Below are 24,430 nucleotides of genomic sequence, written 5' to 3'. Positions count from 1 at the left end.
TCTATTCCTTTATTGGCATAGAGCCTTGTTCATTCCACAATACTAATGTGAACCCCACCTCTCCCAGTATCCCTTTGAGTTGGACATGTTCCAGAAACAGGCAGTGTTGAGGCTGGAGGCCCATGAATCTGTGTTTGTGGCAGCTCACACATCAGCAGGCAAAACCGTGGTGGCAGAATACGCCATAGCTCTCTCACAAAAACACATGACCAGGTGTGTGTATTTACATGTTTGACATGCTCTCTAAAATCTCTAATCCAACAATAAAAATATGTAAAAATATGTGATTTTATCAGATTTATACAAATGACTGATTTTATGACCTGTATCATTGAAATTGATGAATAGGAAATCGACTTGTTCCTGGTTTTCCATGTTGTGCCCATCACAGCCAATCACAACATGGTGCATCTAACCTCCATGTGTTTGCACCCTCTGATAGGACCATCTACACCTCCCCCATCAAGGCGCTGTCCAATCAGAAGTTCCGGGACTTCAAGACCACCTTTGGGGATGTGGGGCTGCTGACTGGGGATGTCCAGCTGAGTCCTGAAGCCTCCTGTCTCATCATGACCACTGAGATATTGAGGTGATGTAATATATACACCATACAGTGCATTCAGAAAGTATTCAGACCCCTTCACTTTTCCCACATTTTGTTACAGTACAGCCTTATTCTAAAATTGATAAAATAGTTTTTTTCCATATCAATCTACACACCCTACTCCATAATGATAAAGCAAAAACAGTTTTTTAAATTGTAAATAAAATACACAAATATAACATTTACATAAGTATTCAGACCTGTTACTCAGTACTTTGTTGATGCACCTTTGGCAGCGATTACAGTCTCAAGTCTTCTTGGCATATATGTATTTGGGGAGTTTCTCACATTCTTGTTTGCAGATCCTCTCAAGCTCTGTCAGGTTTAATGGGGAATGTCGCTGCACAGCTATTTTCAGGTTTGTCCAGATATGTTTGATCGGGTTCAAGTCCGGGCTCTGGCTGGGCCACTCAAGGACATTCCCGAAGCCACTGCTATGTTGTCTTGGCTGTGTGCTTAGAGTTGTTTTCCTGTTGGAAGGTGTACCTTCGTCCCAGTCTGAGATCCTGAGTACTCTAGAGCAGGTTTTCTTCAAGGTTCTCTCTGGACTTTGCTCCGCACATCTTTACCCCGATCCTGACTAGTCTCCCTGTCCCTGCCGCTGAAAAACATCCCTACAGAATGATACTGCCAACACCATGCTTCACCGTAGGGATGGTATTGGCCAGTTGATGAGCGGTGCCTGGTTTCCTCCAGACATGACGTTTGGCATTCAGGGCAAAAAGTAAAATCTTGGTTTCATCAGACCAGAGAGTCTTGTTTCTCATGGTCTGAGAGTCCTTTAGGTTCCTTTTGGCAAACTCCAAGCGGGCTGTCGCGCCTTTTACTGAGGAATGGCTTCCGTCTGACCACTCTACCATAAAGGCCTGATTGGTGGAGTGCTGCTGAGATGGTTATCCTTCTGGAAGGTTATCCCATCTAAATAGAGGAACTCCTTGACCAAGGCCCTTCTCCCCCAATTGCTCAGTTTGGCCGGGTGGCCAGCTCTAGGAAGGGTCTTGGTGGTTCCAAACTTCTTGCATATAAGAATGATGGAGGCCTCTGTGTTCTTGGGACCTTCAATACTGCAGAAATGTTTTGGTACTTTTCTCCGGATCTGTGCTCCGACAAAATCTTGTCTCGGAGATCTCCTGCCAATTCCTTCGACTTCATGGCTTGGTTTTTGCTCTGACATGCACTGTCAACTGTGGGACATTATGTGTGTTCCTTCCCAAATCATGTCCAATCAATTGAATTTACCACAGGTGGACTCAATCAAGTTGTAGAAACATCTCATGGATGATCAATGGAAACAAGATGCACCCAAGCTCAATTTTGTATCTCATTGCAAAGGGTCTGAATACTTATGTACAGTAAATAACGCATTTTTGTTTTTTATTTGTAATACATTTGCAAAAATGTCTAAAAACCTGTTTTCATTTTGCTATTATGGGGTATTGTGTGTAGATTGATTTAATCCGTTTTAGAATAATGCTGTAACGTAACAAAATGTGGTGAAGGGGTCTGAATCTTTTCTTTGCGTACGCTTAGGTTAGTCATTAAAACTATTTTTTCAACCACTCCACAAATTTCTTGTTAACAAACTATAGTTTTGGCAAGTCGGTTAGGACATCTACTTTGTGCATGACTCAAGTCATTTTTCCAACAATTGTTTACAGGCAGATCATTTCACTTATAATTCACTGTATCACATTTCCAGTGGGTCAGAAGTTTACATACACTAAGTTGACTGTGCCTTTTAAACAGCTTGGAAAATTCCAGAAAATGATGTCATGGCTTTAGAAGCTTCTGATAGGCTAATTGACGACATTTGAGTAAATTGGAGGTGTACATGTGGATGTATTTCAAGGCCTACCATCAAACTCAGTGACTCTTTGCTTGACATCATGGGAAAATCAAAAGATATCAGCCAAAAATTGTAGACCTCCACATGTCTGGTTCATCCTTGGGAGCAATTTCCAAACGCTTGAAGGTACCACGTTCATCTGTACAAGCAATAGTACACAAGTATAAACACCATGGGACCACACAGCCATCATACCGCTCAGGAAGGAGACGCGTTCTGTCTCCTAGAGATGAAAGTCCTTTGGTGCGAAAACTGCAAATCAATCCCAGAACAACAGCAAAGGACTTTGTGAAGATGCTGGAGTAAACAGGTACAAAAGTATCGATGTCCACAGTAAAACGAGTCCTATATCGACATAACCTGAAAGGCCGCTCAGCAAGGAAGAAGCCACTGCTCCAAAACCGCCATAAAAAAGCCAGAATACAGTTTGCAACTGCACATGGGGACAAAGATCGTACTTTTTGGAGAAATGTCTTCTGGTCTGATGAAACAAAAATGGAACTGTTTGGCCATAATGACCATCGTTATGTTTGGAGGAAAAAGGGGGAGGCTTGCAAGCCGAAGAACACCATCCCAACCGTGAAGAACGGGGGTGGCAGCATCATGTTGTGGGGGTGATTTGCTGCAGGAGGGACTGGTGCACTTCACAAAATGTATGGCATCGTGAGGAAGGATTAAATTATGTGGATATATTGAAGCAACATTTCAAGACATCAATCAGGGAGTTAAAGCTTGGTCGCAAATGGGTCTTCCAAATGGACAATACTTTCAAAGTTGTGGCAAAATGGCTTAAGGACAACAACGTCAAGGTATTGGAGTGGCCATCACAAAGCCCTGACCTCAGTCCCATAGACAATTTGTGGGCAGATCTGAAAAAGTGTGTGCGAGCAAGGAGGCCTACAAACCTGACTCCGTTAAACCAGCTCTATCAGGAGGAATGGGCCAAAATTCACTCAACCTATTGTGGGAAGCTTGTGGAAGGCTACCCAAATGTTTGACCCAAGTCAAACAATTTAAAGGCAATGCTACCAAATACTAATTGAGTGTATGTAAACTTCTGACCCACTGGGAATGTGATGAAAAAAATAAAATCTGAAATAAATCATTCTCTCTACTATTATTCTGACATTTCACATTCTTAAAATATAGTAGGGATCCTAACTGACCTAAGACATTGAATTTGGACTAGGATTAAGTGTTAGGAATTTAAAAACTGAGTTTAAATGTATTTGGCTAAGGTGTATGTAAACTTCCGACTTCAACTGTACATATAACATTACATGTGATATCACACATTAACCCTATGGAACACTGTTTTTATACTGTCTAACATTCTAACTGAACGCATACCATGGTTATACATCGAGATACCCTCAGTCATGTAGGCCGACACATCAGCTTGACTAACATATTCTATCTCCCTCTCTCGTAGGTCCATGCTCTATAACGGTTCAGAGGTCATCAGAGATTTAGAGTGGGTGATCTTTGACGAAGTTCACTACATCAATGATGCTGAGGTAACAGAGAAGCCTCGCTGTCAAAACCTTCCCCTCTCACTGTTTCAGTCAGTCACGTGTCACTAAATCTCATTCTCCCGTTTTCTTTCCTTCCCCTTCTGTCTTTCTCTCCCTCTTAGAGAGGAGTGGTGTGGGAGGAGGTTCTGATCATGTTACCTGACCACGTCAGCATTATTCTGCTGAGTGCCACTGTCCCCAACGCTGTGGAGTTCAGTGAGTGGATCGGGTACGTTGTCAACTATTGCCTACTGTCAACACCTGTCAACACCATACCCAAAGCATGTATGCACGCAAAGACACTGTTAAACCATGCACGCTTTCTTGACCCTAATTCTGGACCCTAATTCTAGGCTATATCTAGGGCCCAGAGTATTTCTTGTTTAAGTCACGTGGTTCAAAACAACTCCTGGTCCTAGTTAAAGTGCAGTAATAGCCGTCACGGTATGGTGCTTTTATAGTGTTCAATGTTGTGCTTGGCCTCTAGTATATAAATGGAATGACGTCAGAGCTGTGTATGGTTGCTTCAATTTCTCCGCTCCCTTCCTCTCTCCTCTCCAGGCGCATTAAGAAGAAGCACATCTATGTGATCAGCACAGCGAAGAGACCTGTGCCTCTGGAGCACTACCTGTACACAGGCAACAGTACCAAGACCCAGAAAGAGATGTTCCTACTGCTGGACCCTACAGGCAACTTCCAAACCAAAGGGTACGTACACGCACACACACACACCTGGGCTCATGGATATGTTAGGGTTGTCATTAGACTTGGGACGATAAAAAAACTAAAATTAATGATACCAACCGTTGGTGTTTTCTTTGTTTTTAAGGTACTATTCTGCAATAGATGCCAAAAAAGAACGCACCAGTAAACACGCCCAGTCCTTTGGGACGAAAAATGCATCTCAGAAGACTACACCCAACCAGGTACAGAATATCACACCTACTCTCTCTGTCCCCCTTACCCTCTCTGTCACTCATTCATCCTCATGGAAGCACATCTGTCAGTCTTTGAACATCTTCTCCACTTTGCCATTTCGCCATTGGCCATCTTCTCTCTGTATAATTTCTTTACTCTTTCCCTCTCTATTTTCTCATCCCTCTCTCCATCTCTCCACCAGGACCGGGCGGTGTGGCTTTCCCTCCTCCACTTCCTGTCCCAGCGCCAGCAGACCCCCGTCGTGGCGTTCACCTTCTCCAGGACGCGCTGCGACGACAACGCCCGCTCTCTAGCCTCCATGGACCTCACCAGCTCGGGGGAGAAGAGCGACATCCACTCCTTCTTCCAAAAGAGCCTGAGCCGCCTCAGGGGAGGGGACCGCCAGCTGCCCCAGGTAGGGTGCACTCTGGCTGGGACCGGTTTTCTTCAATGTCTGGAAGAACTAAGACCTGCTTATCAAGTGTACCCATGTTATAACTGACTTTTTCAGACATAACATAGGTACAGCAGATCCCCTTACTGTATGGGACACTTTTAAATGTGCCTTTAGAGGCAATGTAATTCAGTACTCATCTATAACACAAAAGCAATTTAGATCAAAAGAGTCCATATTAACAAAGGAAATTGAAGGACTAACAGTACAGTTAGATAGCAATAAAAACAGTACTATAGAGGCACAGAATAAGTTAAAGGAAAAACAAAAAGAAATGTAGGAATTTATTCAAGAAAGATCCAGTGTAATATATTATAATAATAAAGCGAACTGGATGGAATATGGGGAAAAATGCACCAAATTCTTTTTCAATCTTCAATATAGAAATGCTACCAAAGAAAATGTATTAAAACTTGTTACAAATGATGGATTCATCAAATTATATTTTGAAAGAGGAAGTAAAGTACTTTAAGAATATGTTTTCATTTCAGGCTCCTCCATCTCCACTAACTAAAACTAATTGTATGGATTTTATTCCTAATAATGATGTAAAAAATGTATATCTGTACAGAAAGACTCATGTGAAGGCCAAATTACTGAGGATGAACTGCTTGAGGCAATTGGGGCCTTTAAGGATGGGAAAACTCCAGGGTTGGATGGCATACTAATGGAAGTATACAAAACTTTTTTTGGTATACTCAAAGGACCATTATTGGCTTGTTTTAACCACTCCTATATAAATGGTAGATTATCAGACACGCAACAAGAAGGTCTGATATCATTATTACTGAAACAGGACCCAAGTGGTATATATAAAGATCCAGTCTGAACCTCTTACACTTCAGTGTTGTGATGCAAAATGCTTGGCACATAGAATTAAAAAAGTATTGTCAGATATTATTCATCCTAATCAGACAGGTTTTTTACATGGACGATACATTGGAGATAATATAAGACACGTACTGGAAACAATAGAATACTGTGAAATATCGGGGACACTAGGCCTGGTTTTCATAGCTGATTTTGAAAAGGCTTTTGATAAAGTACAACTGGAGTTTATATATAAATGCCTAGAATATTTCAATTTTAGGGAATCTCTTATAAAATGGGTTAAGGTTATGTATAGTAACCCTAGGTGTAAAATAGTAAATAATGGCTACATCTCAGAAAGTTTTAAACTATCTAGAGGAGTAAAACAAGGTTGTCCACTATCGGCATATCTATTTATTATTGCCATCGAAATGTTAGCTGTTAAAATTAGACCAAACAATAATATTAAGGGATTAGAAATCCGTGGCTTAAAAACTAAGGTGTCATTGTACGCTGATGATTCATGTTTTCTTTTAAAACCACAATTGGAGTCTCTCAACGGCCTCTTAGAGGATCTAGATACTTTTGCTATCCTCTCTGGATTAAAACCAAATTCTGATAAATGTACCATATTACGTATTGGATCACTAAAAAATGCACATTTTACATTACCATGTAGTTTACCAATTAAATGGTCTGTAGGAGATGTGGACATACTTGGTATACAAATCCCAAAAGAAAGAAATTCTCACTCCAATACATTTTTATAGAAAGTTAGCAAAAATAGATAAGATCGTTCTACCATGGAAAGGAAAATACCTGTCTATTTGTGGAAAAATCACCCTGATTAACTCTTTAGTCATATCACAGTTTACCTATTTGCTTATGGTTTTGCCTACACCTAGTGACCTGCTTTTTAAATTATATGAACAAAAAATATTCAATTTGATTTGGAATGGCAAGCCAGATAAAATGTAAAGGGCCTATTTATATAACGAGTATGAATTTGGTGGGCAGAAATGATTAAATATTAAAGCATTAGACCTCTCACTAAAGGCATCAGTCATAAAAAAGTTATACTTAAATCCAAACTGGTTCTCTAGTCAATTGGTCTCATCCTATATTCAGGAAGGGCCTTTTCCCCTTTATTTTGATTACACCTGTTCACTTTCGGTTGTTTGAAAAATTTCCAAAATATCTTTATTTTTTAAACAAGCCTTAGAAAGTTGGTTGCAATTTCAGTTTAATCCACCTGAAAGAACGGAACAAATAGTACAACAAATATTGTGGTTAAATTCAAATATATTAATTGATTAAAAAAACTGTATTTATCGAAGAAATTTAAAAAAAAAAGGTATGATTTTAGTGAATGATATCATAAATAGGACTGGTGGAGTTATGTCACACATGCAGCTAACACAGACATATGGAAATGTCTGCTCTACCCAAAATTACAACCAATTAATTGCAGCATTACCACAAAAATGGAAGAGGCAAGTAGAAGGGGAAAAAAGTAAGGAACTTGTATGTCGGCCATGTATTAAAGAACATAAATGGTTAAAGAAAAGTCTGATAAATAAAAACATATACCAATTTCATTTAAGGACCAAAATACTGACAGCTGTGCCATATAAATTGCAAAATAGTTAGGAAGAGATTTATGTACCCATTCCATGGCACATGGTTTATGAATTGATGCGCAAAACAATGTGGATTAAAAAAAATAATCTATATAAATTACTATACAAAATTCTTGCAACTAATAGAATGTTATATGTACAATCTTCCCAGCTCTGCAGATTCTGCTGTGAGGAGGCAGAGTCATTAGATCATTTATTTTGGTATTGTCCATATGTAGCTCGTTTTTGGTCACAAGTCCAGGAATGGCTGAAGAATTGCAACATTTGCCTAGAACTAACGCTACAGATAGCAATACTGGGTGATTTGAAAAGCCATAGTCAATCAATCAATAATATAATAATTATTTTAGCAAAAATGTTTATTTTTAATTTACAATCTGTAGAATCTATGAGAATAGGAAGGTTCAATTATTTTGTGAAGCATCACAGCACAGTTGAGAAATATATGGCAAATAGAAATCCGAAAGGGATGATGTTGAGGGATAGATGGGAGGGGTTGAATGGAGCTGAAGGGTGGGACTAATAACAAGATTAACAATGTAAAACATACGGGATCTGTAAAATGTATATAGGTTTGGAACTTCTGTGAAATAGCATAGTTACAAATAGAAATCAAACTGGATGGACATCAGATATAGAGGAAGGACTAAGAACAAACAAGAGAGAACTATTGTAAAGTAGACTGTGTCTGTAGAATGTGTATAAGATGTATGGATTGAAGGTAGAAGCAGAAGTGTTTATTAGTTTACTCCAATTGGGGGCTCGCCGGTAGGGTTTGCGGGGAATAATAATAAAGTTATATTCTTTAAAAAAGTATGTATGTCTATATAGGTATGTGTATGTATATATGTGTATATATATGCATGCATGTATGGATATATATATTTACCCCAAAAATATGGGGGATTGGAAATGATGCAGACAATTACATTGGAAGCAACATTCTTTCCGCAATATTAAGCTGATCCTCCCTCTAAAAATAAAAAATAAAATAAAAAAGTGTACCCATGTTCTACTGTTCTACTGTTTCATGCAAACATCAACAATGCAATGAGTTTGGCTCACATTGCTTCAAATGTATTATTCCCTATCAAAGCCAATTGTAGCAAATAGATTGAACTGTTGGAAATGTAACCTAGGAATTGTTAGATTGGTCATTTACATTTTAGTTGTTACTTTTGGCTAATATTCAAGATAATATACTGATTAATTACTGGAATAATGTAGTTATCCTATCCAGTAGTTATCATTAACCGTTATACCATTAATCCCCATAAACAATAGTCTAATCAACAGTCAATTTACTATATTCTCATTCTGAATAGCCGTCAGTTCTGGAACTGCAAAAACCCAGTCGCTCGCAAATGACTTCAAAGCCATATAATTCATTCAAGTTTTTTTTTTTACTAAACTAAACTTGTTGGAAAATGAGGTAGTTAAGAGGTATGATATAAAGACGGGGTACTTTGGAATGCGACACAGTTATTGAGGGGAGAGGCTCCACAGGTCAATATGAATGGCTTGCGTACTCAACTCAGGCAAATACAACAACACTTTCACAGGACTTTTGAGAATGATTTGATCTTATTCATTGAAAGAGAAAATGTGAGAGCGCTACGTCGACATAGGCTTTCACAACCGGGAAACCATAGAGCTCACCAATCAGGAATAGACATGAACTAGGCTACCAATTAGCATCCGATGTGGGCAGTGCTGCGACAGTGTTGATCATGGGTTTGTAAATTAGATCGGCCGTCTTACAATACTCAATGACTTCCACCACTTTACACACACACCACTTTCAGAGGAAAAGAAGAAGGCAACAGGATAAATTACTTGTATGGGCTAACGCCTGCCCTGTTGCATTCCGTTAGGATGGGATGGAGCTGGTTTAAAGGTTGTCTCTCTCGACAGTAATGTTGAGGCCAGCAGGCTGAAGTAGCTCACAGCCGAATGAGCTACACCCACTTCTCTCTGTTCTCAGTCTAGGAAAATAAAGTCCATTAGAGCATTTCCGTGAAGTGAATTCTTCCTCTGGTCCCAGCCCATCCCAATTGTGAACTCAGTCAGTTAGTCTTGAATGAGCATACAGTGCGTTCCGCAGGATCACCTCTGGGATGATTGCTTCTGTCTGAGTAGGATATGGTTTCGTCGATAGGTGTTTGGCTTCCAAGGAGATGTAGGTCATTCATTCAACTGGTGTGGCCCACCGCGAAGCATCATGATCTGCCAGTCTCTTTTTAATTTTTTAAAAATGTAACCTTTATTTAACTAGGCAAGTCCGTTAAGAACAAATTCTTATTTACAATGATGGCCTACCCGGGCCTCCCCTAACCCAGACGACGCTAGGGCAATTGTGCGCAGCACTATGGGACTCCCGATCACGGCCGGTTGTGATACAGCACAGGATCGAATCAGGGTCTGCAGTGACACCTCTAGTACTGAGATGCAGTGCCTTAGACCGCTGCGCCAGTCTGGAGCCCTGTTAGCAAGTCCTGTAGTTATATTCACAGAGGCCGGGCTGATTAGACCGGACAGGGTGTCACAGGATCACCCTGTTGATTCTGAGAATTCAGGACAGTTATGTCCATTGAGATTTCCTCATAAGTGTCCACAGTATGTTCCTACTGTGCAGAAAACAGTTAAACAGTCCCGGGGATGAAATATGTAACATGTAGGTTCTAAACATGCTTTGAGTAAAATATACATTAAATTCCCTTTTAATGACATAGAAATATCAGGAGATAACTCTCACAGTATGCTTCAAGTTATACCAACATGTTATGAGTCCTTCAGTTTGAAACGTGTTTAAATGTCACTGGTGCAATTGCCACTACTTTTCCCTCTTGTTAAAAGGAAAATCATATCCTGACCCCCCTTTTTCTTTGAATCTACATCCACTGTGCCTGAAAGTCTAGTTGGTAATCAACAGTAACACGTGCAGGTCGTAAGATGGCCTGCTAATCGGAATGAAAAGCGTCTGTTCTTTGTCTCCTCAACCTTCCCAGGGGACACTCGGAGTCGCTAAACGGGGGAAAGGGAGAGGGGTTTATTGTTCTTGTGATAGGGGCGTCTTGTAAGCTACTCAGTGACTGGAAGGGCTAACCCCCCTTTCACCACATCGATGCGTGCACAGGGAACATCGGCTCCTTCATCATTCATAGCTTGAGGGAGGCGCTGTCGATAACAAAACTACATGTCTTGGCCTGGAGGGTGCGTGACACTCGTCGTGGGCTCTCGTTACAACAAAGTAATTTAGCAGATGGTCTTATCCAGAGTGACTTACAGGAGCAATTAGTGTTAAGTGCTTTGCAGCGACCATTCAGTTACTGGCCCAATGCTCTTAGCCGCTATGCTACTCGCCGCTCCACCTGTCTTGTTACCAACCCCTCCTCTGTTGTTAGATCCTGTTGATGAGGGACCTGCTGAAGAGGGGGATCGCTGTGCATCACAGCGGCATCCTGCCAATCCTAAAGGAGGTCATTGAGATGCTGTTCTCACGGGGGCTAGTAAAGGTGAGTCTTATTGGTTACATTTTTAAATCAGTGTGACTATTTGTCAATATCTTAACTCCATGTCTGGTCAAAAGTCCTAACTTACATCCTCTACCTCTGTCATCAAATCACAATTGATTTAAAGTGCATTTAACGTCTTGACACGCTTTACAAATGAATGTCTCTCTCTCAGGTTCTGTTTGCCACTGAGACGTTTGCTATGGGAGTGAATATGCCCGCGAGGACAGTTGTGTTTGACAGCATACGGAAACACGATGGTACCGGCTTCCGAAACCTTCTGCCTGGTACGGTCCCTTCCTCCCCTTCCCTTCCTTCTCATGCGTTTATATACACAACGTCCTTTTCATTCATTCACTCTCCCTTTCTTTGTCTCTCGCTATCACTCTGTCTCTGAGAAAGCAGACGTAACATCAGCACTTTCGTTATGGCAAAAGGAAAAATAATTTAATTTTCCAAGGCCTTAATTTTTTTTGAAGGCACTCTTGAATTAACAGCTGATTTGCACATGAATTCAAATGAGGAGAATTTGAAACAGATAGAGAAGCTGAGTGTGAGTGCTTACCGGAAGTATTTTCATCTGATTCCACTTCAATCTCTCTCTCTCTCTCTCTGATGTTTGATTGTAGAGGGGAAAAATAGAATGGATGTTTTTCTACATGTTTAAGAGCTCTTAGTACCATATGACCAGGGTTTCCGTTAGCCGGTAAATGCCAATAAATATAATTGATCCGGTCAAATTGTACGGGAGAAAAATAGTCTATTGCAAAATACGTTTTTTAAATTAATTGATGGAAAACCAGTCTATGTGCTCCAACTTCAAAGGAAAATATACTTCATAGGCTGATAAATCCTCAAGCTGCTCTGTAATTTGTGTCGGGTGTGCGTGTTTTTAATTTTACTCACGCAAAAGATGCAAGGGATTTAAGCTAAATGTACTGGTCACAATTGATGAAGATTGTGTTGATTATCACCATTTCCAGACAGGGGATTCTTTCTCCAAAACAGTAAAGACAGCCTTAAGATCCCGCCTTCATAAGGACAAAGTAACGAGGCTCATTGGCACTGGAAGCCACTCCAAGGTTTTGGACAGTTTTGACTTATCCAAAAGCAGCGGCTCACTTTGAGCAGGCCAAGGTCTGCCGCAAACGCAAGTAAATTGGAGGCAAATGATTGTGTTGGTCAGGCCCAGTCCTAGTAGTTCTGCTGCCACCCTAGGCCAGCTCAACATATGCCGCCCCTGTGTCATGTATAGCATAGAGATTTGGAATGAATTGATAGGGTAGAGTAATGATGTGTATCATGCGCAATTGGTGCATTTCAGTTTCTACGTATTCACATCGGAGAGTTACAATGTTGCAATCACTAGGCAGCCAACTGCCTATCGTAGGAAACAGAGTTGTTATCAATAAGCCAAATACGTATATCTTACATGACACGAGTCACGACCCCACAATAAGTTCAAATTACAATAACCAGAACATTTATTAACATCATCCAGTAGAACTGTTTATTTTAATTAGATTTTATTTACAATGACGGCCTACCCCGGCCAAACCCTCCCCTAACCCGGACGACGCTGGGCTAATTGTGCGCCGCCCTATGGAACTCCCAATCACGGCCGGTTGTGATACAGCCCGGGATCGAACCAGGGTCTGTAGTGACGCCTCTGGCCACTGCACCACTCGGGAGCCTCAACTGTAAAAAGAGAGCGATATCATTTGAGCTTTGGAAAACGAGTGCAGGCCTCCTTTCACAGCTGCATTGTAAAATAAGCTTTCTCTCAATGAACCAGCCTTAACAAATGTATTTACATTCTGAATTTGATTGTCCAAGATCAGTTTGATCATTTCTTCACTTTGTGGCCACCTAGAGTGGCCTCTTTCCACTGCTGTGGTTCTGAATCGCAGTGGGAGTGGGGCGGACTGGCCCTGGTGTTCGTAGACAGCCTTGTTTTGTTATTTACTAGGCCTAATTTAAATGTAGGCCACTTGTTCTTCTAGTCTAAATGTTAGATTTTTTTAAAAATGATATTCATTTATGATTTATAGCAGGGATAAAGACGCAACAGGCAATGTTTTGCTTTTCAATAAAACCTGTCATGTTGGTATAAGAAACATAGTTCTACTTTATTTTGTTACAGCTCATTTCTATTCTGTTAAACTAAATTACAATAAGGCCTCCCGAGTGGCGCAGTGGTCTAAGGCTCTGCATCGCAGTGTTGAGGCGTTACTACCGGGAGTCCCATTGTGGGCGGCGCACAATTGTCCCAGCGTCGTCCCGGTTAGGGGAGGGTTTGGCCAGGGAGCTTTCCTTGGCTCATCATGCTCTAGCGACTCCTTGTGGCGGTTCGGTCGCCTCCAAGCAGCCTTCATTGGTGCTGCTGGATTCCGGGTTAAACGAGCGGGTGTTAAGAAGCAGCGCAGCTTGGCAGGTCACGGAGGACGCATGACTCGACCTTCGTCTCTCAATTTGGTATCACAAAATTGAGGGGGAAAATTACAACAACAACATTTTATAATAATAAATGACAATCTAAATGTGATTTTGAGCACCGTGGGTAGACGTCCTAATGCAGCCAATGCATATGGATGTCCAGTAAATTTTTCAAATGTCCGGTGAATTAAAATCTTGAGGGTCACTTTGTCTGGTGCCAAATTTTCATAACGGAAACTCTGAGTATGACTAACCTCTTTTGTCTCTGCCTGTTTTGGCTTGCTCTCTCTCTCTCTCTCTGTCTGTAGTCTGTAATCATGAAGTGCTTTGAGAGTGCTTTGAGAGGCTGGTTATAGCACACATAAACTCCATCATCCCAGACACCGTAGACCCACTCCAATTTGCATACCGCCTCAACAGATCCATAGACAACACAATCTCTATTGTACTCCACACTACCCTCACCCACCGAGATAAGAGGAATACCTATGTGAGAATGATGTTCATTGACTACAGCTCTGCGTTCAGCACCATTTCCCCATCCAAGCTCATCAAGCTTAGGACTGGGACTGAACACCTTCCTCTGCAACTGGATCCTGGACTTCCTGACAGGCCGACCCTAGGTGGTGAGGGAAGGCAACATCACATCCGCCACACTGACACTCAACACGGGGGCCCCACAGGGGTGTGTGCTTAGTCCCTTCCTGTACTCCATGTTCACACACGACTGCTTGACCATGCACAACTCCAACACCATCATCAAGTTTGCTGACAACAGGACAGGGGCGGTGTGTGGAGTGTGGGGCGGAACAGCAACCTCTCCCTTAACATCAGTAAGACTAAGGAGCTGTTTGTGGACTACAGGAAGTGGGGGGGGGGGCAGCACGTCCCCATTCACATCGACGGGGCTGCAGTGGAGCGGGTCGAGAGCTTTTAAATCACTGTGTCCAAATCACGAAGAACTTAAAATGGTCCACTCGCACAGTCGTGAAGAAGCTTTCATCAAGGCAAAGTGTGGCTACTTTGAAGAATCTCAAATATAAAATATATTTTGATTTGTTTAACACTTTTTTAGGTTACTACATGATTCCAAATGTTTTATTTCATGTCTTCACTGTTATTCTACGATGTAGAAAATAGTAAAAATAAAGAAATACCCTTGAATAAGTAGGTGTGTCCAAACTTTTGACTGGTACTGTACATATACTCACTCCATAATTTTCTCACACATACATTTATACTGACTCTACACACACCCACTCACGTACAGTCATCATATACGCTGCTGATACTCTGTTTATCATATAGAGATGCCTAGTCAACTTACACCTGTACATATCTACCTCTATCGATACAGTATCGCTGCACATTGTAAATATGGTACTGGAACTGACACTGTATATAGTATGCGTACGTACATTGTGTTCTTATTTTTAAATCGCATGCTTTTTTGTTCTACCTTATTTTTAGTATTACATTGTTATTGACTACTGCGTTGTCGTGTTTAGAGCTTGCAAGAAATGCATTTCACTGTATGTGACATTAACTTGACACTTCTCTCTCTCATGTTTGAGTGGAGAGGAGAAAATAGAATGGATGTTTTTCTACATATTTAAGAGCTCTTAGTACTGTATGACTAACCTCTTTGTCTGTCTCTCTCTCTCGCTCTCTCTCGCAGGTGAGTATATCCAAATGGCTGGTAGAGCTGGTAGGAGAGGTCTGGATGCCACAGGCACTGTCATCATCCTCTGCAAGTCAGGGGTACATGATATGGGAGAACTACGTGTAATGATGCTGGTAAGGCTTCCACTGTCGCCTTACATTTAATACCACTATATCAGTATTTTATAACAGTTTTTTGTGATCAAGTTTTTATAATTTTTTTGTTTGACAGGACAAACACAAGCCAACAGATATTACACAAATACACATTTATCCCCCAAAATCCCTCTCCACTTTCCACCTGCAGGACGCTATTACTTGAGTGCATATATCAAAGTAGTGATTTTAAAGTGTTGTAGTCCATATGTTACTATTGTCTGACTTTGCACCATACAGTCGAGAGATTGACAGTTCAAGTTGAACAATGTCCATAAATGAGAAAATCCGCTGATGTGGCAGAATGTGTGGGGCTTGCCATCGTAAGGAAACCATTATCTTGGCTGCTGTTAGGCCGGCAAGCCAAATCCTTCTTTGCCTGTATGTTAGGTTCAGTGAAGTATCACTGAACATTGGAAGGACATGGGACGGGTCTAAACAAAATGCTTGATAATGATGAAGCCACCGATTGCCAAAAGGAACCATATGAAGGAGGAGCATACAGAGGGGTTGAATTTATGTTAATCTGGAAACGTTTTTTCAGAGTCTCATAACTCATGTGTGCAAAATTGTAGTTGGTAATGTGGGTTGCTTGAGAATGTAATATTGGACCAGAAATTACTTCAGTTAATATATACTGCTGGTATAGCTTAGGTATGGGCATTTCAAGTAATTTCACTATTTACATTTTGACACATATCTGGAATTTTTGATTTTTTTAATCGATTATTTACGTTAAAAAAATACCTAAAGTTGTTTGAAATGTTTGGACAAAGATTACAGGTAATTTATGAGATATTTTGTAGCCATGATGCGCAAGTTGGAACCGGTGTTTTTCTGGATCAAATACGCCAAAATAAATGGACAATTTGGATATATAACGACGGAATTAATCGAACAAAAGGACCATTTGTGATGTTTATGGGACATATTGGAGAAGAAGCTCGTCAAAGGTAAGGCGTGGATTATACCTTTATTTCTGAGTGTTGCGCCTGGCGGGTTGAATTATGATTGTCTGTCTTTGTTTGATGGGGTGCTGTCCTCAGATAATAGCATGGTTTGCTTTCGCCGTAAAGCCTTTTTGAAATCTGACACATTGGCTGGATTAACAACAAGTGTAGCTTTAATTTGGTGTATTGCATGTGTGATTTCATGAAAGTTTAATATTTATAGTAATTTAATTTGGCGATCTGCCATTTCACCGGATGTTGTCAAGTCGATCCCGCTAAAGGGATTTGATCCATAAGAAGTTTTTTAAGAACAAATTCTTATTGACGGACTAGGAACAGTGGACTAACTGCCTTGTTCAGGGGCAGAAAGACAGATTTTTACCTTGTCAGCTCGGGGATTCGATCTAGCAACCTTTCGGTTACTGGCCCAATGCTCTAACCACTAGGCTACCTGACTGTCAACAACAAGCTACATGCGTGAAATACTTGTGTAGGCTGTAGCTACGGTATCGTTATAAAAACTACATTCAAAAGTTTGTTTTTATTAAATTAAGAATGTCATGGTATATCCTTCCTTGTGTGTAGCAATGCCACATAAATTATATTATTTAAGACACAGCCTTTAAAAATGTTCCCCCTAAAGAATGTGTACTTATGTATTCGAATACTTATGTCCATTCTGATATTAACGTCCTTTTGGATATTTGTATATTCAAATTCTATGCCCATCCCTAGTATATTTTTGTTCCATTTTGAATATATTGTTAATTGGTGATATGTTGCTTTGAGTAGTCATATACTGAACAAAAATATAAATGCAACATGCAACAATTTCAAAGATTGAACTGAGTTGCAGGTCATGAAAGGAAATCAGTCAATATAAATAAATTCATTAGGCCCTAATCTATGGATTTCACATGACTGGGAATACAGAATACATCGAATACTGGTCCAGAGTTATGGTCATAGATATCTTTTAAAAAAGTCAGGGACATGGATCAGAAAACCAGTCATTATCTGGTGTGACCACCATTTGCCTCATGTAGAATGACACATCTCCTTCACATAGAGTTTTTAATTTTTTTACATTTTTAAAATTTTTTACCCCTTTTTCTCCCCAATTTCGTGGTATCCAATTTTTGTAGTAGCTACTATCTTGTCTCATTGCTACAACTCCCGTACGGGCTCGGGAGAGACGAAGGTTGAATGTCATGCGTCCTCCAATACACAATCCAACCAGCCGTACTGCTTCTTAACACAGCGCGCATCCAACCCGGAAGCCAGCCGCTCCAATGTGTCGGAGGCTACACCGTGCACCTGGCAAACTGGCTAGCGCGCACTGCGCCCGGCCCGCCACAGGAATCGCTGGTGCGTGATGAGACAAGGAGATCCCTACCGACCAATCCCTCCCTAACCCGGACGACGCTAGGCCAATTGTGCGTCGCCCCACGGACCTCCCGGTCGCGGCCGGTTACGACAGAGCCTGGGCGCGAACCCAGGGACTCTGATGGCACAGCCCTTAACCACTGCGCCACCCGGGAGGCCCCTCCTTCACATAGAGTTGATCAGGCTGTTAACTCTGGAATCTTGTCCCACTCCTCTTCAATGGCTGTGCGGAGTTGTCTGGGAGGCTGGTCTCAGATGATCCTGCAGTTGAAGAAGCCGGATGTGGAGGTCCTGGGCTGGCGTGGTTACATGTGGTCTGCGGTTATGAGGCGGGTTGTACGTACTGCCAAATTCTCTAAAACGACATTGGATGGTGGCTTATGGTAGAGAAATTAACTTTAAATTCTCTGGCAACAGCTCTGGTGGACATTCCGTCAGTCATCATGCCAATTGCACACTCCCTCAAAACTTGAGACGTCTGTGGCATTGTGTTGTGTGACAAAACTGCACATTTTAAAGTTGTCTTTTATTGTCCCCAGCACCTGTGTAATGATCACGCTGTTGAATCAGCTTCTTGATATGCCACACCTGTCAGGTGGATGCATTATCTTGGCGAAGGAGAAATGCGCACTAAAACGGATGTAAACACATTTCTGCAACCCCCCAAAAAAAATTCTGTGTATAACATTTGGTAAAGACTATGCCCTTTCTTACCCTTGCTGTCATTATTTTGTGAATTGGGTGAGATACTTTCTCTGAACCCCAGGGTACCCCATAAGCACTTAGAGTAGAACAAAGCTGCAAATAAAAGAAAAATGAAGAACCAGGCCGATCGTATTGCTTTTCAAATCTTGGTGATCTATTTATTTATTGTTTTATTTTTTCTGCTAAAAAGAATAACAGTTGGGAGTATGAATGATTTTTAACAATTCGACATAACTTTTTACAATGAAAATTGTTTAACATCCATGTTACATTCGCTGATTTAAACTGATATCAAATTTGACCGCTAAAATATTTGATTTAAATAAACTGTGCGACTCTGCTAACATTTGACAGTGATTTGGTGGTCCCTGGAAAGGAGACGTTTAGAAACCACTGCTCTACATCAGTCAGTTCTTTTTTAGAAGTGTATTACTTGGCTTACTTTTCCCATGGGTGAGGGGATAGCTCATATAATTAGAAAGGGATTGCTATTCTACCAAGGATATAATAATAAAAATCCCATATTTCCTATTTAAATCCAAAATCCCGCAATAGATTCCATCTACCTCGCCCACGAAGTGCTCCGCCATTGTACAGAATATAGTCACTGCGTCCCAATTGGCGCCCTATGTAAGTGCACTACTTTTGACCAGGGCCCATAGGGAACTGGTCAAAATTAGTGCATTATGTAGGTTTTGGGAATAGGGTTGCCGTTTAGGAAAAAGCCATACAGTCCTCTTGGGTTGCTGCGTGCTAGATTGCATAAACAAGTGCCTCATTAAACTGTCAAGGGCCTTATTTTTAACTGACCTCTCTAATTTGGGGCATTTGAGTGGACTTTAATATGGGGCTTTAGAGTGGACTATTTCCACCCTGAATTGGTCCTCCTGCTGCTAAACTGTAGAAAATATGATCAATTCTCCCTATTACCCTCTCGCTGCCCACTACCATTGTTGATCAATTGTTGGATCAGTCTTCGGATAAGTTGCTAACTGTAATTGCTCGATAGCAGTGGTAGCTAATCGCTGACTGTTAGTGTATAACTATGGGCCAAAGTTGTTCCTGGTCCGATCATCAGGGGAAAATGTAGGCCCCTATAACAGTTGTTTGCTTTGCTAATTGCTGTCTATATGATTAGAAATGCTCAACTTCATCCTCCGTACCACCACCCTGTGTGATCTAGCACAAACCTTTCTCAATCCACTTTAAAAGGTTCCTGCTCCATTACCTCCAATTATTTATCTTTTTTGTGTATACAACATAAAAGTGACATTCATTTTAAATGACAACCATTTTAATTACACTTCTTCTTTGTCGCCCAGGGTAAGTGAGGGGGTGATTTTCACCGTTTCCTACTACAAAAAGAGTCTAAATGGATCCACCTCCTAGATACTGTCTCTCCCCACGGATTAAACTAACAACTATAGCTGAACTGTTTTCTCTAGTATACCTTCCCAGACTTGACCAGTAGCCTTTTGTTTTTTTCCCCTTGTTCTTCTGACTTATTGATAATCACCATGGTGTGCGTCTTGTTTTTTTATAGAACGTGTCTTACGCAACAGTGCATATATTGTCTTTTATGAACACAACTCTAAAACATTATCCCTTTATGCACTTCCTGTACATCCCTGTGTATTATTTTTCATGTTGTCTCTGCACACTGACTTGATCATGATGTGTGTGTGTATTTATGTTTTGTCTATAGTTTATTTTCCTGACATGACATTTACTTGCCCCACCTCTATTTCTAGAGACATGTCACCATCCGTCTACAACGCTGCCTGAGGAAGACTAGTCGAAATGCGTTGTAGTTGTGCGTCCTGATGTACAATGCTGACTGCTCCTATATGTATTCTTTTGTAAATACTCAGCAAAAAAATAACGTCCTCTCACTGTCAACTGCGTTTATTTTCAGCAAACTTAACATGTGTAAATATTTGTATGAACAACAAGATTCAACAACTGAGACATAAACTGAACAAGTTCCACAGACATGTGACTAACAGAATTTGAATAATGTGTCCCTGAACAAAGGGGGGTCAAAATCAAAAGTAACAGTCAGTATCTGGTGTGGCCACCAGCTGAATTAAGTACTGCAGTGCATCTCCTCCTCATGGACTGTACCAGATTTGCCAGTTCTTGCTGTGAGATGCTACCCCGCTCTTCCACCAAGGTACCTGCAAGTTTCCGGACATTTCTGGGGAGAATGGCCCTAGCCCTCACCCTCCGATCCAACAGGTCCCAGACGTGCTCAATGGGATTGAGATCCGGGCTCTTCGCTGGCCATGGCAGAACACTGACATTCCTGTCTTGCAGGAAATCACGCACAGAACGAGCAGTATGGCTGGTGGCATTGTCATGCTGGAGGGTCATGTCAGGATGAGCCTGCAGGAAGGGTACCACATGAGGGAGGAGGATGTCTTCCCTGTAACGCACAGTGTTGAGATTGCCTGCAATGACAACAAGCTCAGTTCAATGATGCTGTGACACACCGTCCCAGACCATGACAGACCCTCCACCTCCAAATTGATCCCGCTCCAGAGTCCAGGCCTCGCTGTAATGCTCACTCCTTCGACGATAAATGCGAATCCGACCATCACCCCTGGTGAGACAAAACTGCGACTCGTCAGTGAAGAGCACTTTTTTCCCAGTCCTGTCTGATCTTTTGACGGTGGGTTTGTGTCCAAAATCAACGTTGTTGCCGGTGATGTATGGTGAGGACCTGCCTGTACAACAGACCTACAAGCCCTCAGTCCAGCCTCTCTCAGTCTATTGCGGACAGTCTGAGCACTGATGGAGGGATTGTGCGTTCCTGGTGTAACTCGGGCAGTTGTTGCTGCCATCCTGTACCTGTCCCGCAGGTGTGATGTTCGCATGTACCAATCCTGTGCAGGTGTTATTACACGTGGTCTTCCACTGCGAGGACGATCAGCTGTCCGTTCTGTCTCCCTGTAGCACTGTCTTAGGCGTCTCACAGTACGGACATTGCAATTTATTGCCCCGGCCACATCTGCAGTCTTCATGCCTCCTTGCAGCATGCCTAAGGCACGTTCACGCAGATGAGCAGGGACCCTGGGCATCTTTCTTTTGGTGTTTTTCAGAGTCAGTAGAAAGGCCTCTTTAGTGTAATATGTTTTCATAACTGTGACCTTAATTGCCTACCGTCTGTAAGCTGTTTGTGTCTTAACGATCGTTCTGCAGGTGCATGTTCATTAATTGTTTGTGATTCATTGAACATGGGAAACAGTGTTTAAACCTATTACAATGAAGATCTGTGAAGTTATTTTGATTTTTACAAATGATCTTTGAACGACAGGGTCCTGAAAAGGGACGTTTCTTTTTTTGCTGAGTGTATATTCTGTAAGTAGTTCACTAAAGTTTGATGTGACGTACTGGCCGCCTACTCGTCTTCTTTCTTCGTTCTAGGGGAAGCCCACAGTGCTGCAGTCCCAGTTCAGGCTGACCTACACCATGATTCTCAACCTGCTGCGTGTGGAGGCCCTCCGAGTTACCGACATGATGAGGAGGAGCTTCTCTGAGAGCCACAGAGACACACAGGTACTGTGCTACATTACCCACAAGCACTTGGGGCAAAATACTAGAGATAATGCATGACACGACAGTTGAGGACTACCAGTTTTAAAAATTGTTAGTCCTCAACTGAGTGGTTCTTAAATGGTCAAAGGACCGTTCAGCTTTTGATGGAAGGAGTCAGAACAGAAATATTGTCCCTAATATTCATACTTAATGTGACATTTATTCATGCTTATTGAGGATCTACATGAATCTACATTCCTTTAGATTTTCTTTTACATAAAGTCTGTCTCTCCAACCTGCGTTTGTGTGTGTATATCAGAGGGGTTGGGTAGAAAAAAGCAGAAGACAAATTTCCAGCTCATTTGATCTAATAAAAGTATATCTTATATTTTCCTCTTCTCTTTCTCTCAGGCCCATGAGCAGCAGATCGGTCAGCTGAAACAGACTCTGTCCTCTCTTCCTCCTCTGGACACGGAGGGTCAGCTGTCTGACCTACTGCCGTACTACTACACTGTCACTGAGCTACGCATCACCGCTGAGGCGCTGCAGGTACACACACAACATACTGTAGAGGCACGCACACATGAACTCACGAAGACACGTGCTCTCGGACACACACTTATGTATGTATAACACACACACGGTTTCAAAACACTCAAGCTCAAACCACATCACAAAACAACTCAATATAATTGATTGTGAAAAAGTGTCAATCTTAAGAAAATACAACATCACTATGATTTGCTAATTGTCCGTCTGTCATCTTTCAGTGTGCAGTTCTGGGGTCCGTGAATGGGTTGAAGGCTCTCTCCGTGGGACGAGTGGTAGTGGTCAACAACAAACAGCACTTCAACGCCCTTGGAGTCCTCCTACAGGTGTGTGTCTGTGTGTGGGTGTGTCTGTGTGGGTGTGTGTGTGGACTGCAACTTTTTTTGGGTGATAAAGGCATGTAATGTAGTTATCGTTCTCCTTTCTCACTTCTCCCCTCATCAATCCTTTATTTAATATCTCTCCCAGGTGTCCAGCGACTCAGTGAATCGTACATTTACCGCTCTCGTCATCTGTGAGAAAGGCAACGAGGAGGGAGGAGGGGACAGCCCCAACGCCAGTGCCTTCCCCCACCTCTACAACACTGCCCTCTTTCTACCTGAGGGTCAGTTCATGCACACATTTATTCATGGAAACTCACGCACTCACACGGATTGATGCTCGACTTCTCCCTGTTAGAGACATACACATTTACCAATGAAGACTCAACATATACACACACAGCTGCCTAAACACACACACACAGCTAAGTGAACACACACACACACAGCTACTTCAACACGCACACATGCTAACACTAACTAACAAGCTCACATACCCTTCAACGGAATAACCAATAACGATTGTGCACGTTCTATATGATCCGCTGATAGGTCCCTGCAGTCACACGGTCCAGAAGCTGAAGCTACAGGACGTGTCAGCCATCACGGTCAAGACCCTGAAGGTGATCCCTGACCGAATCATTGACAACTATAACAAGAGGCAGCAGCCGCGCTTCAGGTGTGTGTGTGTGACAGTGGGACAATTTGTGTGTGTGCATTCATGCATTATCATGTAGCGTATACAGTATGTTTCAGCCTTTTTGCACATTATGGCTCCAGTAAGCCCACATAACCATGTTTATCTATGCAAATGAGGGGTTTATATTTGTGATGTCATCATGACCACTCAACAGTGTCTTCCATCTGCCTTTCTTTTGTGAATAGCACTCTACATATCATTGAATGCACAGAAATAAAGAGCCACCACTCTTGAGTCTATTTTCATCTTTCTCTCCTTCCTTCCATCCTTTCTCCCTCCCTCCATTTCTCACAGGCTTGATCCTCCGGGCCAAGCCATCTCCACGGCAACCCAGGAGCTCCTGCGATTGGCGGAGGCCAACCCAGGCGGGGTGGTGACCCTTGACGCGGTGAATGACCTCCAGCTGAAGAGTGTGGATGTGGTGGAGGGCACCATGAGGCTGCGCATGCTGCAGGACAGCCTCAAAGACTTCAACTGCATCCACTCACCCACCTTCTCAGAACAGGTGTGTGTGTGTGTGTGTGTGTGTGTGTGTGTGTGTGTGTGTGTGTGTGTGTGTGTGTGTGTGTGTGTGTGTGTGTGTGTGTGTGTGTGTGTGTGTGTGTGTGTGTGTGTGTGTCTCCACACACCTGTGTCTTCCTCTCTATCTTTTCCACTTCATTCTCCCTTTCCTTCCTTTTTTGTTTCAATCTATGGTCCAGGACAAAGGGTGTCAAGAGTAGGAGTTCTGA

At 41.9% G+C, this 24,430-nt stretch overlaps 1 protein-coding gene across 2 annotated transcripts in view; it reads left to right on the top strand.

Moving 5' to 3' along the window:
- LOC139373377 (superkiller complex protein 2-like) overlaps positions 1-24,430 on the top strand; it is a 54,361-nt gene that overhangs the window by 12,831 nt on the left and 17,100 nt on the right. For both annotated transcript variants that reach the window (XM_071113819.1, XM_071113818.1), the window contains exons 10-25: positions 68-213; positions 443-589; positions 3,883-3,967; positions 4,087-4,193; positions 4,526-4,672; positions 4,794-4,890; positions 5,085-5,297; positions 11,191-11,301; positions 11,474-11,585; positions 15,413-15,531; positions 22,020-22,151; positions 22,542-22,679; positions 22,901-23,005; positions 23,148-23,283; positions 23,552-23,678; positions 23,994-24,204. In XM_071113819.1, coding sequence (XP_070969920.1) covers positions 68-213; positions 443-589; positions 3,883-3,967; positions 4,087-4,193; positions 4,526-4,672; positions 4,794-4,890; positions 5,085-5,297; positions 11,191-11,301; positions 11,474-11,585; positions 15,413-15,531; positions 22,020-22,151; positions 22,542-22,679; positions 22,901-23,005; positions 23,148-23,283; positions 23,552-23,678; positions 23,994-24,204 — 2,133 coding nt within the window. The remainder of the gene's footprint in view (positions 1-67; positions 214-442; positions 590-3,882; positions 3,968-4,086; positions 4,194-4,525; positions 4,673-4,793; positions 4,891-5,084; positions 5,298-11,190; positions 11,302-11,473; positions 11,586-15,412; positions 15,532-22,019; positions 22,152-22,541; positions 22,680-22,900; positions 23,006-23,147; positions 23,284-23,551; positions 23,679-23,993; positions 24,205-24,430) is intronic.

The sequence above is a fragment of the Oncorhynchus clarkii genome, chromosome 18 (assembly GCF_045791955.1).
Source record: "Oncorhynchus clarkii lewisi isolate Uvic-CL-2024 chromosome 18, UVic_Ocla_1.0, whole genome shotgun sequence".
NCBI classification, from domain to species: Eukaryota; Metazoa; Chordata; class Actinopteri; order Salmoniformes; family Salmonidae; genus Oncorhynchus; species Oncorhynchus clarkii.
The sequence above is the reverse complement of the archived record's forward strand: the minus strand, read 5'-3'. Positions and strand labels throughout refer to the sequence as shown.